Source organism: Ambystoma mexicanum, chromosome 13 (genome assembly GCF_040938575.1).
Source record: "Ambystoma mexicanum isolate Mex_15411 chromosome 13, UKY_AmexF1_1, whole genome shotgun sequence".
Taxonomy (NCBI): Eukaryota; Metazoa; Chordata; class Amphibia; order Caudata; family Ambystomatidae; genus Ambystoma; species Ambystoma mexicanum.
In genome coordinates, this window is record NC_090938.1 from 765308175 (window position 1) to 765324011 (window position 15837).

General features: G+C 49.0%; 1 protein-coding gene across 1 annotated transcript in view; it reads left to right on the forward strand.

The window, feature by feature from the left end:
* Positions 1–13376, forward strand: part of LOC138521923 (ly-6/neurotoxin-like protein 1) — a 47217-nt gene extending 33841 nt beyond the window's left edge. Inside the window, exons 2-3 of the mRNA XM_069635100.1 lie at positions 10530–10640; positions 11619–13376. Coding sequence (XP_069491201.1) covers positions 10530–10640; positions 11619–11815 — 308 coding nt within the window. The 3' untranslated portion in view covers positions 11816–13376. The remainder of the gene's footprint in view (positions 1–10529; positions 10641–11618) is intronic.
* Positions 13377–15837: the final 2461 nt, after the last annotated feature.

Below are 15837 nucleotides of genomic sequence, written 5' to 3' on the forward strand. Positions count from 1 at the left end.
CTAAAGGCAGGATGGATGTGATAGTGGCAGAGCAGTTGAGGTCGGCTACCCAGTCCAGTATTCTCCCTTTTATGTGGGTGGGTGTAGAGACTTTTTGAGTAAGTCCTAGTGCTTTGATCGTATTGGCTATTTCTGTGGCATTTTTGTCTGTTTGGTCGTTGAATCCTAAGTTGAAATCGCCTAATATAAGTAGTTGGGTGGAGGGTTTCAGGTTGTTCATGATTATATTATGCAAGTCTTCCTCGAAGGTACCAAGAGGGCCAGGTGGTCTGTATATGAGGTGTATGGTAATGGATTGTGACTCATTAATCTGCATTTTGGCGGTGAGGGATTCGCATGATTGTAGAGATTGGGTGGGGGCTAGTCTGAGACCAAGAGCCGTTTTAGAGATGATAGCGATGCCGCCTCCTCGTGTATTATCACGGTCTTGTCTGAGAATGGTGTAGTCGTCTAGGACAGCTAACATGAGGGTAGGTCCTGCTGCAGTATGGAGCCACGTTTCCGTGATTGCGAGAAAATCCAGGTTCCCTTCTGTGATTAAGTCGGCAATATCCGTAGCGTGAGCGACTAGTGATCTAGCATTAAGGAGCGCTCCCTTGAGAGGGGGGTCCTCGGGAGTTTTGTTGACTCGGATGGGTTTGTCAGTGGTAGTGCAAGCTTTGGGATGGAGGTTATTAAGCTGGAGGGTGTTCTCATTCGAGGTAAATGTTTGAGTAGGCCGTTTGGGATGGCTAGGCATTCGTGAGCTAGGTTTGTAATTGGTTTTGAGGTTGGAGGCCGGAAGGGTTCTTCTCAATGGTTCATGTAATTTGGTTAGTCTTGCGCGGAGTCTGTTATTTCTATTAGGAGTGGTACAAGGAAGGGAGGCATATAGTATTGTTTCTTGGGCCTTGCAGAATGTGGGGGGCTTAAGTTGCATATCGTTAGTAGTGAGTTGGCTTAAGTTTGAAGTAGGTATTGGTGACTGAGTAATGTGGATGTGACTGCTGAGGACCGATTGTGTGAATGTAGCCATGATGCAGAGGGCTAATGCTAGGTGTGGCATCCTTCCAGTTCTAGGAGAGAGCTGTCTAATGGCGACCATAGGGCACAACACAGGGCACAATATAGGTTAAATGTGGTCTATTGGCGACCATAAGGCACAACACAGGGCACAATATAGGTTAAATGTGGTCTATTGGCGACCATAAGGCACAACACAGGGTTCAGCATAGGTTAAATGTGGTCTATTGGCGACCATAAGGCACAACACAGGGCACAATATAGGTTAAATGTGGTCTATTGGCGACCATAAGGCACAGCACAGGGTTCAGCATAGGTTAAATGTGGTCTAATGGCGACCATAGGCACAACACAGGGTTCAGCATAGGTTAAATGTGGTCTAATGGCGACCATAGGGCACAATATAGGTTAAATGGGGTCTATTGGCGACCATAGGGCACAACACAGGGTTCAGCATAGGTTAAATGTGGTCTATTGGCGACCATAAGGCACAACACAGGAAGTATCACGATAACAGAAATGCAGTTCGCATGCCCACGAGTGGTGGCGTACTAGCGAGATTGTGAAGTCAGTTTCAAACGAGGGCGCTTGGGCAAGTAGGCAGCTCATGCAAGGATACCATGGATCTTACAAAGAAGCTGAGTGAACACAGGTGTCAGATATGGTGTCAGCTAGATTCGAGATCTGTCAGGGTAGCAGGAAAGGCACTACTGCAACTAGCATAGCATAGCAAATGAGCAGCCAGTGATTGTACTCACGTGGTTTGCGCTCCAGTATACTGTTGATCATCCACGTACAGAGCATGCAATTGAAAAAGAAGAAGAGTTCCCCATATGAGGCAATTGTACAGCGCGACCTTTATGATGGTAATCGGGGTCCAACAGTATGCTTCCGTGGCGAACAGGGGCAAACAGGGCAAGCAGCCTTATGGTGGCCTTGAGGTGGCCGCCGGCTTCCGCCTGCCGGCGGATGTTTAGGCTTAAGAGCAGCCTACGCAGGGTTGCTCAGCAACGTGGGACGCTCAGCCTCGCTTTCAGGCCGCGTCGCGCCCGACATTTTGTATTTCAAAAAGTCGGCGCGAGCGGACCTGGGGATGTAGAGGCTGCCGGGGCTCCTTTGATGAGGTGGGGTGCCCTGGGGGGGCAGATTGGTTAGATGCAGGGGCAACAGGGATCTGCTTTGGATCCTATGAATGGATCACCGCTGCCGTGTGATCCGATGCTTTCGGCCCAGTCGAGTCGTCTGTATCGATGTCCAGGACGGTGGTGGGGGGCTCCTGCCCACTCCACGGCGAAGGGGGTCTGTGATAGCTCTGTATCTTGGACCTGTGTGGCCTGAGTGATAGCTCGGTTGTCTCGGGCCTGTGTGGCCCGAGTGATAGCTCTGTTGTCTAGGACCTGTGTGGCCTGAGTGATAACTCTGTATCTAGGACCTGTGTGGCCCGAGTGATAGCTCTGTTGTCTAGGACCTGTGTAGCCCGAGTGATAGCTCGGTTGTCTAGCACCTCTGCCTGCTGTGTAACCTGAGTGTCAGCGCCGCTGTCTGAGGTGACTTGTGGGAGGCGCTCGGTGCCGGAGGTGTCCTCGTGTGATCCGGGATGAGGGCCGCTCTGTGTACCCGGACCCCGCGCTGGCAGCTCATGACTTGCTCACCAGAGCCAATTTCTGAGAGCAGAGCTGGGCGGGGCGCAGGCGCAGTGACTGCCCGCAAATCATCCTGTTTAGAAGTGTTAACAGAAGGTGGCTTAAGACCCCCAGGCGCTGAACTTGTGCCCACAATGGGGGAGGGAAACGCTGTTTGAGTGAGCAGTGGTGGTGGGCGCGCTCTAGTGGACGGGAGTATGTGTCGGGGGTTCGACCACGAGCGCTGCCTGTGAGTGTCCGTGTTGTGAAAGCCCATGGGGGATTTGGAAGAGCTCCAATTGTGCCCCCATGTCCCCACTTAGGTTGCCTGGTGCCCCCCTTAGGTTGCCTGGTGCACGAGCCCACGTGACATTTGTTATACAGTCAAAAAAGCGGTTTTTCATGAAGACCTGGTTTTTCCGCTTTCAGCCTGTGCTCTGTGGTGGGCGGGTGGGCATAGAACATACAGGGTTTTAAGTGGACCAAGGCTAGCCAGTGCTCATCCCTGGCAGTCTCCAATCTTGCGGATGTTGGTTCAAAGCGCTTCATCTGGAATTTGATGCAAATGGCGGCGTTCTGAATATTTTCTTGTCCTTGGATATCAGCTCTGTTGGCGCCCCCCATCAGGGCGTTGCAGTAATCAACCCGGGTGAGGATTACTGCTCTAACAAGTTTAGTACGGTTTTCTACGGAGACCAGTGGAGCCACTTGCCGTAGCACCGTTAGGTGGTAATTAGTGCTTTTAGTAATGGCTGCTACATGGGCCTCGCTACCCAAGATTTCTTCCAGGTAGGTGCCCAACCTCTTGACTTTATGCACTACCATGATCTGGCTACGATCAATTACAAAGCTAGCGTACACTTGATCTAGGCTATCTCTGATTTGCCGAGGTCCGAACAACATGAGCTCGGTCTTGGACGCATTCAGACAAAGCCAATTCCTTGACATCCAACACTTGAAGGTCTGGTACACTGAGTCCAACATCGATTTCTCCTTCTCATTATCCCCACTGATCTCCAAGACAAGTTGAAAGTCATCAGCATAGTTACAGAAAAATAGGTCCAACGACTCCAGGTCTTTACACAGTGGGAGGATATAAGTGTCTCGTGAACACTGTTTTTCTGCCTTATCTTTGTCTCCTTGTTTGCGCCCTGATGACTGCGAGCTTTCGGCGCAGTACAAATAAACAAATAAATAAGCAAATAAATGTTAAACAACAGGGGGGAGACACAGGCACCCTGTGGCACCCCACAAGTAATAATTCCAACTTCGGACACACTTTCGCCCCAGTGAACCCGCGAGTGACGACCCTCAAGAAAAGACCTAAGCCAGCTATTTGCCTCTGAAGAAAGAACTTCAACTGTGGCCATCCGGTCCAAAAGGACTTGGTGGTCCAGCAAGTCAAAAAGTCAAAGGCTGCTGATAAGTCCAGTAGCATCAGCAGCCCTGACTTGCTGTCTTCCAGTTTGGAGCGCATGTTGGTCTGTAGGTCAAGCAGTGCGCTCTCAGTGCCGTGATAGCTACGGAAGCCAGACTGTTTCTTATGTAGGATACATAACGTAAGATTGAAGCTGTACTGTAGCAACCTTGTCAATTAGTTTAAGGAAAAACAAGGTGTTAGTGATGGGCCTAAGAGTGGCTGCATCATTCAGGTCTCAACCCACCATTTTTAACAACGGGGTGACCGCAACATTCCTAATAGACTGTGGAATATGACAAGATTGAAGATACGGAGGAAAGGGACCCACACGTCCCTGTGTTCTAATATGTATTTGGAAGGGAGCAGTTCTCTAGGGCAGTTTGTGGGACGCATGGTTTTGTGGCTGTCATGGATCTCCACAAAGGACGACTCTTTGAACCTGAAGGCAATATCTGAATCCGGCTGGATTAAGGGATCAGGTTCAGTGCAAATAGAACCCTTTTGGGGGCTGACAAAGTCCTCTTTTTCTGTATTTTGATTGTATGTGGAAGCTGAGGAGAGAGAGGGTTTTAACATGGACTCCTCCATGATTTTATTTTGGGCCTTTTCCAGTTTATCAGCAAAAGCTTTCTGCGCTCTATTGCAATCATCAGTTGTAGGTTTAACAGAGGGACTAGTGACAGCAGGTTTTTCCCAAGACTCAAAGAGTCAGAAAAGCTCCTTTGATCCCCGGCGAGATTGATTTGATACTGGTAGAAACTTTTCTTTGCCTCTACAATCTTCGTTTTATAATCTCTGTCTTTGAGTTTCTGAGCTAATAACAAGGAGGATCCTGGTAGGACCTCTGCCAGACATTCGTCCTGGTTATGAGATCCTTACCCAGAGTCTTTAGCTCACTATCTTTCACAGAGCAGAAATATCCCAAACATATCAGTCTTTGTCCTGCCCACATGGGCAGTCCAGCACCAAAATGCTAGGAAATTCTTCTCTGAACAAGAGTACCAACGGCAACCCCAGACACGCGTTTCTGTCTGGTTGAACCTCATCAGTGAGGTGGAGCTGTGCCTCTCTGAGAACAGTGAGCAAGGGGTCCACATTTGAGTTTCTAAGCTGTCAGATTTTCCAAAGAATTTCCTTTCCGCCATACTTGCTCTGCCTGCCTTTTACTAGCTTTGAGGTCTGCTAAGGGTGGAGAGAACCATTTCTGATGGTTTGGCGAGTCTCTGACAGTTTTGGCTTTTAAAGGGGCAAGCTGATCTAACATGCATAAGATATCTTCATTATAACTATTAGTACTCGGCGAGAGTCAAGTAGAATGCAACACACATTCTGATTGGCTCTCGCCGGGTCGTTACCAGGCTGAGAATCCCTCAATTCTCATCCGGGATTCCATCTGCCTTGGCCACAGCAAGGGGCGTGGTAGCACCTCGGCCAATGAGGAGGCTTGAAGTGGGGCCATCCCCTCACCGAGCCTCCCCACGGCTGAGGGCTGAGAAGCTGCCCTCGCCCCCAGCCGGGAACTCAGGTAAGGTTTTTTTTTTCCCCCCTTTCCTCTCACCTCCCTGCCCTCCACACCCCACTTACCATTTGCCTCCTTTGTCCACAGCGGGCGGCGTGGCAGCCATGTGGAGGCTCGAAGTGGGGCCATCCCCGCTCTGCGCCTCCACACGACTGGAGGCTACCATCGTTCCCTGCTGGGGATTCTGGTGCGCCTTTTTTATTTATTTCTTTTCCCTCCCCCACCCCCACCTCCACCTCTACTTACCTTTACCTTCTTCTTTACCGTCTTTCGGGAGCAGACACGCTGGGAACACTTCTGTTCCCAGCGCGTCTGTTCCCGATGGCCACCATGGAAAGGGAAACGGACTCCGTTTTCCCTTTCCTGGTGGCCATTTTCTTGGTTGTTTCATTTCGGGACAGAAAAAACAGCTTTTAGTGCCCCGGTCATGCAGATCTTGCAGGCCGGGTTATTAATAGCAATATGCCCCTCGCGGCGGGGGCATTACCGAGTCAGGTAATGCCCCAGGGCCTTTGTTAAGGCCTGAGCGAAGCAAGGGCCTATAACTATGGGCCCCGGGGCGTTACCTGACTCAGTAATGCCCCTGCCGCTCGGGGAATATTGCTTAATAAATGAGGGTTTCTGGGCCATCAGAATCACTTGTTTTTGTCATCAAATTCCTCATGCAATCTGCCAAAATAGGGGGAGGGGGTAATGGTAATAAATACGATTGGTGGCAATACTGCTCTTCGCCAGTAGATGCCACTATAAGCAATGTTTAAAATCACAATATCAGTTAAAGACCTTAGGAGTTCGTTTGTTTTCAAATACATAAGGACAATTATAAGAGAGTGCATTGTTTGATTGTTACAAACGATTGTATCAAAGAATGTCCATTACATTGATTATAATTAGCCGGTAAGAATCGGGGATTTCTTGCAAAGGAACTGTGAGGCTGGAAGGCAGGCTGGCCTACTCTGGTTTGATTTGTTCTTTCATACTTGACTAGGTTCATTTTGGTCAACATTTTTGTAGCATATTTTTTATTTATTTATCTATTTCTAACTCGCCAAAGCCCAGAGGCGTCATATCCATCATACGTGATATATATATATATATATATATATATATATATATATATATATATATATATATATATATATATATATTTAAATTTAGTAGAATTTATTTCCTTTCATTGTTCGTATGAAAGGGTCTGCTAGGACATTCCTTTAAGTGCATAGGCCTCACCTCTTTAGTAGTATATTAGCTATATGGGATTTGTGTGTGAGCCAGAACCGCTTTAGGCCCCGCCACTCAATATTGCCTCACAAGGCGTTAGAGCCCCCCCTGGATTTCAAATCCCACTCGAAGGACTGAGAACATAGATGCCATCTCAGGTTTTAGCAGATTAGTAGTAAAATACAATTATAATTTTTTTGTTGTTGATTTGGGCATGTTCAGCAAAAGCTTTTCACACCTATCAAACAGCAGAAGAAAAGAAAGCAATAGAAACAAACAATTCCAATGAAATAATTATAAGTCAGTCCTATACAAATCTTCAATCTATGCATCATTCTGAAGGAACATCGCATTTACAAATATCCTCCATACACGGTGCAGTGCTATAGACAAAGAAGGGGCATGTCCCACCAAACCCCTGTCCCCCAAAGAAGGAGCATGTCCCACCAAACCGCTGTCCCCAAAGAAGGGGCATGTCCCACCAAACCCCTGTCCCCCAAAGAAGGGGCATGTCCCACCAAACCCCTGCCCCCAAAGAAGGAGCATGTCCCACCAAACCCCTGTCCCCCAAAGAAGGGGCATGTCGCATCAAACCCTTGTCCCCCAAAGAAGGGGCATGTCCCACCAAACCCCTGTCCCCCAAAGAAGGAGCATGTCCCACCAAACCCCTGTCCCCCAAAGAAGGGGCATGTCCCACCAAACCCCTGTCCCCCAAAGAAGGGGCATGTCCCACCAAACCCCTGTCCCCCAAAGAAGGGGCATGTCCCACCAAACCCTTGTCCCCCAAAGAAGGGGCATGTCGAATCAAACCCCTGTCCCCCAAAGAAGGGGCATGTCCCACCAAACCCCTGTCCCCCAAAGAAGGGGCATGTCCCACCAAACCCCTGTCCCCCAAAGAAGGGGCATGTCGCATTAAACCCCTGTCCCCCAAAGAAGGGGCATGTCCCACCAAACCCCTGTCCCCCAAAGAAGGAGCATGTCCCACCAAACCCCTGTCCCCCAAAGAAGGAGCATGTCCCACCAAACCCCTGTCCCCCAAAGAAGGGGCATGTCCCACCAAACCCCTGTCCCCCAAAGAAGGGGCATGTCGCATCAAACCCCTGTCCCCCAAAGAAGGGACCCTTGTCCCCCAAAGAAGGGGCATGTCCCACCAAACCCCTGTCCCCCAAAGAAGGGGCATGTCCCACCAAACACCTGTCCCCCAAAGAAGGGGCATGTCGCATCAAACCCCTGTCCCCCAAAGAAGGGACCCTTGTCCCCCAAAGAAGTGGCATGTCCCACCAAACCCCTGTCCCCCAAAGAAGGGGCATGTCCCACTAAACCCCTGTCCCCCAAAGAAGGAGCATGTCCCACCAAACCCCTGTCCCCCAAAGAAGGGGCATGTCCCACCAAACCCCTGTCCCCCAAAGAAGGGGCATGTCGCATCAAACCCCTGTCCCCCAAAGAAGGGGCATGTCCCACCAAACCCCTGTCCCCCAAAGAAGGGGCATGTCCCACCAAACCCCTGTCCCCCAAAGAAGGGGCATGTCGCATCAAACCCCTGTCCCCCGAAGAAGGGGCATGTCCCACCAAACCCCTGTCCCCCGAAGAAGGGGCATGTCCCACCAAACCCTTGTCCCCCGAAGAAGGGGCATGTCCCACCAAACCCCTGTCCCCCGAAGAAGGGGCATGTCACATCAAACCCCTGTCCCCCGAAGAAGGGGCATGTCCCACCAAACCCCTGTCCCCCGAAGAAGGGGCATGTCCCACCAAACCCCTGTCCCTCGAAGAAGGGGCATGTCCCACCAAACCCCTGTCCCCCGAAGAAGGGGCATGTCCCACCAAACCCCTGTCCCCCGAAGAAGGGGCATGTCCCACCAAACCCCTGTCCCCCAAAGAAGGGGCATGTCCCACCAAACCCCTGTCCCCCAAAGAAGGGGCATGTCCCACCAAACCCCTGTCCCCCAAAGAAGGGGCATGTCCCACCAAACCCCTGTCCCCGAAGAAGTGGCATGTCCCACCAAACCCCTGTCACCTGAAGAAGGAGCATGTCCCACCAAACCCCTGTCCCCCGAAGAAGGGGCATGTCCCACCAAACCCCTGTCCCCCAAAGAAGGAGCATGTCCCACCAAACCCCTGTCCCCCAAAGAAGGGGCATGTCGCATCAAACCCCTGTCCCCCAAAGAAGGGGCATGTCCCACCAAACCCCTGTCCCCCAAAGAAGGGGCATGTCCCACCAAACCCCTGTCCCCCAAAGAAGGGGCATGTCGCATCAAACCCCTGTCCCCCAAAGAAGGGGCATGTCCCACCAAACCCCTGTCCCCCAAAGAAGGGGCATGTCGCATCAAACCCCTGTCCCCCAAAGAAGGGGCATGTCCCACCAAACCCCTGTCCCCCAAAGAAGGGGCATGTCCCACCAAACCCCTGTCCCCCAAAGAAGGGGCATGTCCCACCAAACCCCTGTCCCACAAAGGAGTATGTCCCACCAAACCCCTGTCCCCCAAAGAAGGGGCATGTCCCACCAAACCCCTGTCCCCCAAAGAAGGAGCATATCCCACCAAACCCCTGTGCCCCAAAGAAGGGGCATTTCCCACCAAACCCTGTCCCCAAACTGCAGGGAGCATGGCATTGTTTGCACTGCCGAAAAGTGACTTTGCACTGCGTACACAAACCCTGATTCATGGAACTGTGCAAAGTGTATTTTTGCAAGGAAAAGTCAGTGGAAAGTTCACTTTGCACTGCAAAAATACACTTTGCGCAGTTCCATGAATCGGGGGTATGTTAGATTTCCCCCTTGCCCAATATCTGCCGTCGGGTGCCTCATTGACGTTACTATTGCCCTTGTCCCACATACCAGTGTCTCAGAATTCCCCAATTGCCCAGCAGCTGGTGCTATGCAAGGGGATGGATGGTTGGTGGCATTCAGGTTTCCCTTCCGACTGCTTACGTTTTTTCTGTGGTTTTAGAATATCCACCCCGGATGGAGAAATACTCAAACGTCGATTGGAGGTTCCCTGGGACTCGCTAGGGGGCGCTGATTTAGAACACAGAGGGATGGTTCCTTGTCATAGAGTCAGAGTACTTGCGACAGGAGAACACCAGGCAGCCATCTTGAAGGACTCATTAACACTGGATAGTTTTCCAATTGTAGGAAGGACTCCCCCATCCTCAAGATCAGGGGTAATGCAGGGGGTGGCCTGATCACTGCATGCCACCATGACACATCTTTTCAAGTGCTGTGCTTCAGTTTAACAGACGAATTATTGCATTCTGGGAGTTGCAGCCTTGGTTAACTGTAATCGGATAGGAGTAAAGCACCAGACTTGTAAAAGGGAAGCCCGGGGAGTGAACAGTGTCCTGGATCAATCGGCCCAGTCCCCTCTTACAAATGGAAGCTGTCTGGGGTCATCCCCGCATGGCCCCGGCTCAGTGGGCACTGTACATAAAGTGTTTTAAACAGATTTGGTATGTATGGCTTCATAGAAACATAATGTTCCTACTCATCTAAGCATAGATCAATGTAGGCCGGGAGGATAGCTCAGGGGCAACATGTTTGTCTTGGAAGCAAGACAACATATAGCAACACAGGTTTGAATCACAGTCTCGCGCTTAGAAACTGGTCTCCGGTATTAAGCGCGTTATAAAAGAACAGTTATAATAATCTGCTGGCCCATTGGGGACAAGTCACTCGGAGATGTGGGGAGTTGAGGGCGTGGTGTGTTGGTGGGCACTCACATCTTCATGGCTCTCTCCTTTTTATTTCCAGTTAGAGGACTCAGCTGCAACACCTGCGCCTTCAAGGCGCTGTCCTTCTGTTTTAAAGACTGGGGCACGGTAGCCTGCTCTTCAAAGTGCGCAACCACCACCGTTACCTCAGGTAAGTGCCACTGGGGGCTATGCCACGAAGTGCTCCCTTTACTTTCCTGTGGGTGTGTTGCATGCTTGAGTAACTGTAATGTTTACAGTTCCTCAAACTCTACTGTATGAGTGTCACTGCCACCTTGACCTCAAGTACGCCGGGGAGAGGGATTGATGTATGCAAATGATTATCATGAGAGCATAGCATGGGTTTGTGAAGGGTGCAGACTTCAAGACACCACCTGGACCCGCAAAAAGAAACTGGTAGGGTTGGAGGGTGCTGGGAGAGCTCAGATCTACACATGTTGCTGGGACAAATTGAAGGTCACACCCACTCTAGAGTGTGCTATGGGATACCCCGTTATCCATGCTATGCAGGGTATTGCAGCGCACCAGGTGCTCTGGGGGTCATGATTTGTACCCTCTGCACATTACTAGATCGTCAGATCTTATCTGGCAACACTCACCTGCGCTATTCTGAGCTCAGCTGGTGCTGCAACCTCTTGAGCCCACACTCACTGACACCATGCCGGTCTTTCCCCGGTCCCTCAGGGTCACAGGCCTCCCAATTACTGACACCATGCTGAGCTCCCACCAGTAACAAATTCCTCCGAACCTCCTCCCTCACACAGAGCTGACCCACCTCTGAGTCTCGGGGGCCGTACTCACAAAGAGCAAGATAACCCCTCACATTGCAACAGCCTCATGTGCCTCACAGTGAGTGACAACAAGCTGGGCACTCCCACCACTGCAGCCTCTAGGGGCCCTCACTGACTGATATCAAGCAGAGCTCCACCCCTCTGCAGCCTCATAGGCTCCACACTCCTTGACACCAACCAAAGCTCTCCCGATACTGCTGCCTCATGGCTGTACAATGTGCTATACCACAACATGTCCCGGCCTCAGTTTCCTCTCGACATTAGCATGCACTGATTCAAAGGGACTTTCCTTAACAGCAAACATGAATCCGGTTTATTTTCTCTTTTGTTTGTCTCAGGAAGCATTCATCTGTTTAAGACGCTAGAATGCCGTGACAACTGCACCGATGTGAGCAATGTTAAAGACAACATCTTCAAATTCAACTACACCACGGCCTGCTGCACCAACAACCTCTGCAACTCCGCCTCCTCCGCCCAACTTGCTCTCCCGCTGGCACCTGCCATGGCAGTGGTCTGGTTCACCAAACATCTCTAGGGCCTACGGGGGCGCCGTATAATGGACACCAACTCTTTCAAGGTGTAGCTCTCAAGTCCCAATGCCATGGATCAAGGAATGTGTAGGACCCAGATCTTCCAGGACTCACAGAAGCTGTGGCAAGTGCTCACAATTATACTCTGGGTTCGAACCGTGCACCTGGGGGTGGCATTGGCTGTTTGCTGTCTCATAAATGATATACCTGTCAAATTCCACTGGAAACCCACCAATGGCAAAGGTGGACCAGCATTTTCGTTTCTGTTGCATCGAGTGTGAATCAACTCTTCAGTTCGCCATGAGATTGGAAATACCAAAACTCATTTTCCACCCTCTTCTTCCCCTGCCGCCAAGTAGCTGAATCCCAGTGAACTTTGGGAACGTCATCAATAGACCCATTCCAGTTTTCAACAGGGCCAGGCCACTCTGATCACTGCTGATCCAAGATAGCTGTCCTTCCCCCAAGATGACCGACAAGCCTACAAGTGGTTCTCTCACTCTTGTAGGTGGATCTCCACACCCTCCCCAACCTTAGCTCTTATTATGATTGAAAATCAAAATTAGATTGGAGCTGTCCCACATCATGTTACTTTGCTTTTGTTGTTATAAACCCCACCTCCCCGGCATGCACATTTATCGGATAAGCCCCTGGCAAAGGTTACGGCATGGGTGCATGAAGCCTTTGTGTCAAGTCCTTACTGACAGGGTGCCACAGCTGATTGGACAAAGGGGTAGTATGGCATTGCCCTGATTCGATCCCAGGTCCACAGAGATCAAGTTTCCAATGCCATATCTGCTTGCCATTATTGGGCACGAATTTGCATGTCAAACCTTTATTTATGATGGGATGGCAGGGATTTCCACAAATGGTTTGCCGTAGCCAATAGCGCTATTAAATTACTCAATGCCCATCTTTTAGGGGCACATGTTTCTCATGCCAGCTGGCAGGCACCCTCTTCCCCTTCCCTAGGTCTGTCGGACGGGAATCCCAAAGGCTCTGTTACTCTTGGGTACAGGTATATTTGAAACCGATATGCCAAGTCCCACTGGTGCGTGAAAATTGGATGGAAGGTAGACCAAACATTGGTGCCAATAGATATGCCATCAAGCAAGCAGAAAGTCCATTGATATGCCAAATTTCAGACTTCGGCTGGGAATCCAGGATACCGGGCGGTAGCTACTGCCATCACTAGCCGACCACCCCACACTTCTGCTGGGGAACTGATTGTGAAGGGTTGTCTGTAAATATCCAAGGATGTGCAGCCTGCCTTCAGGCAGACCCATGTCCAGTGATCCGCAGTCTGCCCTGCTGGGGCCCACTCACCTCCACTGAGAATGCACGAGAGCCGGGGTAAGGAGACAAACCCAAGGGGACAGCTTCTTGTATTACCCTGGCACGAATGACTGTGTCTCTGCTTAGAGGGGGCCCCACCTTCTTCAACGCCCCCTGTAGTTCGCAAGACTGCAGACAATTGTGATCTACGTTGGTTATGTTAAATCACTTTGTAATGTATAGTACGGTTGTCACATGACTCAAATAAACCTCACAACATCTTCATCACAATTCTGTGTCCAGTAGTTTTTAGATTAAAAGGGCACCCGTTACGCATTTACTATGCTATGCTGTGTTGTACCCCACATTGTGATTCTAGCTCATGTTATGTGGTGTGTATTTTATGCTATGCTGCCCTGTGTGTGGGTGTGTAAATGTGCATTGTGTTATGTAGATCACATACTGGTATGTTATGCCATGATGCCTTGTTTGTGGGTGTGTAACTGTGCATTGTGTTATGTAGATCACATAATGGTATGGTATGCTATGCTGTCCTGTGTGTGGGTGTGTAATTGTGCATTGTGTTATGTAGATCATATAATGGTATGTTATGCCATGCTGCCTTGTGTGTGGGTGTGTAATTGTGCATTGTGTTATGTAGATCATATAATGGCATGGTATGCTGCCCTGTGCTGTGATGGGTTACTCTGTACTATGCTGGTGTCCAATGTTATGTGTTGTGTGTGACGTTGTGCCATATGGCGTTAAGTAATATATTTATTTATTTAATTTTAATTTTGACATTTCTGACAATGCCCAGACCCCGGGGGATCATGGCATTCATACATAATAAATAGTACAAGACCGGTCCAGTATTGTCAAGGCAGCAGAAATACATAGCATTGAACAAGAGGTCTGTCTGCCCTATGTGGGCATTTGACATCTGTAGACTCAGGCAGTGGAGACAGGATAAGTAGGGAGACGGACGTCTGGGCTGTTCTAAAATCATCTTTGATACAGATTCAAAGACATCAGAAGCAGCAGCACTGAGCTGCTGAAATCATCTTACTTTTATACACTTCGGAGGCTGATGTAACATTACGGTTTGACTGACACATGATCTGATACGTTTGCCTGAGACTCAGCCGGACCTCATTATAAATCCTTAGATGCTTGCCAAAAGCAGCCCCATATCTGATTGTCGAGACCTGCCAACCTCACTTGGCAGGCTATACTGTGCTTTTCCTACCAAGAATTTCTAAATATACACTACCCAGCCGTCTGCCAAAGAATATTCTAGATCAGAGATGAATCAGCCCTTTGACACCTGGAACTGAAGCCATTTTGTATTCGGCATCCATCTTAGCTACCAAACAGTGAACCAATCTACTTTTATACATAACTCATTTTCTATTCAGTTTTCAGACTACATTTTGATGTACATGTAATACCGGAGACACCCTCCATCTCCTGGGTTATTCTGTCCCTAAAAATATATTTCGCCCTATATGTACTTTTTGTCTTCAAAAAGCGCTATAATTCAGATTTTTGCAATACTGGAACCATTGGTCACCCTGGCATGCTACCTGTATTCATTTTGATTGGGGGAGGGGTCTAGGACCTGCTCGACATTCCCCCCTCTTTTCTGCATTTAGACAACTATTCAATACACAACCACTACACCCAATGTCCACCCTCACCCATATTCAGTGTACCTATGCATCCCTGTCGCAGTCACCCCCCTCAGTGAGATGATTTGTCTCAACATGGGAGGTATCATAAAAACATTTCTACAGAATCAACAATCATTTTAATCATATTGCATTCTCCTAGTCTAAAAACATATGTGTATCTTCCTTTCTGAATCTTATGTATGTATCCTTAAAGAATACCTCTGATTGCACCTACCTGGGTCCCATCCCCATTACCCAATTAAATATGAATATATTATATACAGCAGGCGATTTTGGCCACCACAAGAATCGAGAAAATCATTCATTGTGGGAACCCACCAACGCATTTCTTAAATTGCTCATGTGTGATTTTACTGCACAATTTTTCCTTCCTCACCCCCCACGACATTTCCTTGCTCCCCGCCTTCTCTTCATACATATTTCAATGTTTATTTTCCTTTCATTTTTCTTTCATTGACACATCTTCCACCCGATTCCTCTTATTTCAGTTTATTCTTCATGCATGGACTGTCTTCGTGGTAAGTCCATTTTGCATTCATCTTTTTAAGCTACTTTGCAGCAAATTCTCAAGGCCCTTTAAACGCATAGGCCAGTAGTCCATTGTTTTTTGCATTGCAGAGTACTTGGACTCTTAGTCTGTTTATTTGATGTCAGATAGTCAATGGGGGGGCATTCCATGGTTTTGGGGGAACACAAGGATGGGGAAGCTTTGTAGGAAAACATTTGGAAAAGAAATAACTGCAACGGGCAGCTGGCTGGGTCCCTCAATTTTCTTTCTCTATGCTTGCATTATCGGTTGCCGCCACTCTACTGATGTGCAGGTCTCTCCCGTCCATCTGTAATATAAAACTGAATGAGTTTCTTTCGAAAAATAAGTGCATCTTTATCGTCAGTACTTCCTCCTCAAACCCAACCCTTAAAAAACTACTTGTGTGTTTCTTTCAAACATCCCTGCCTCCTAAACAATATCCACTGCATTTACTCTTTATCTAATACACTAGAATACACTCCTCACTCTCTTTTTGCACATTTTGTTTGTCATTATATACTAAATATAT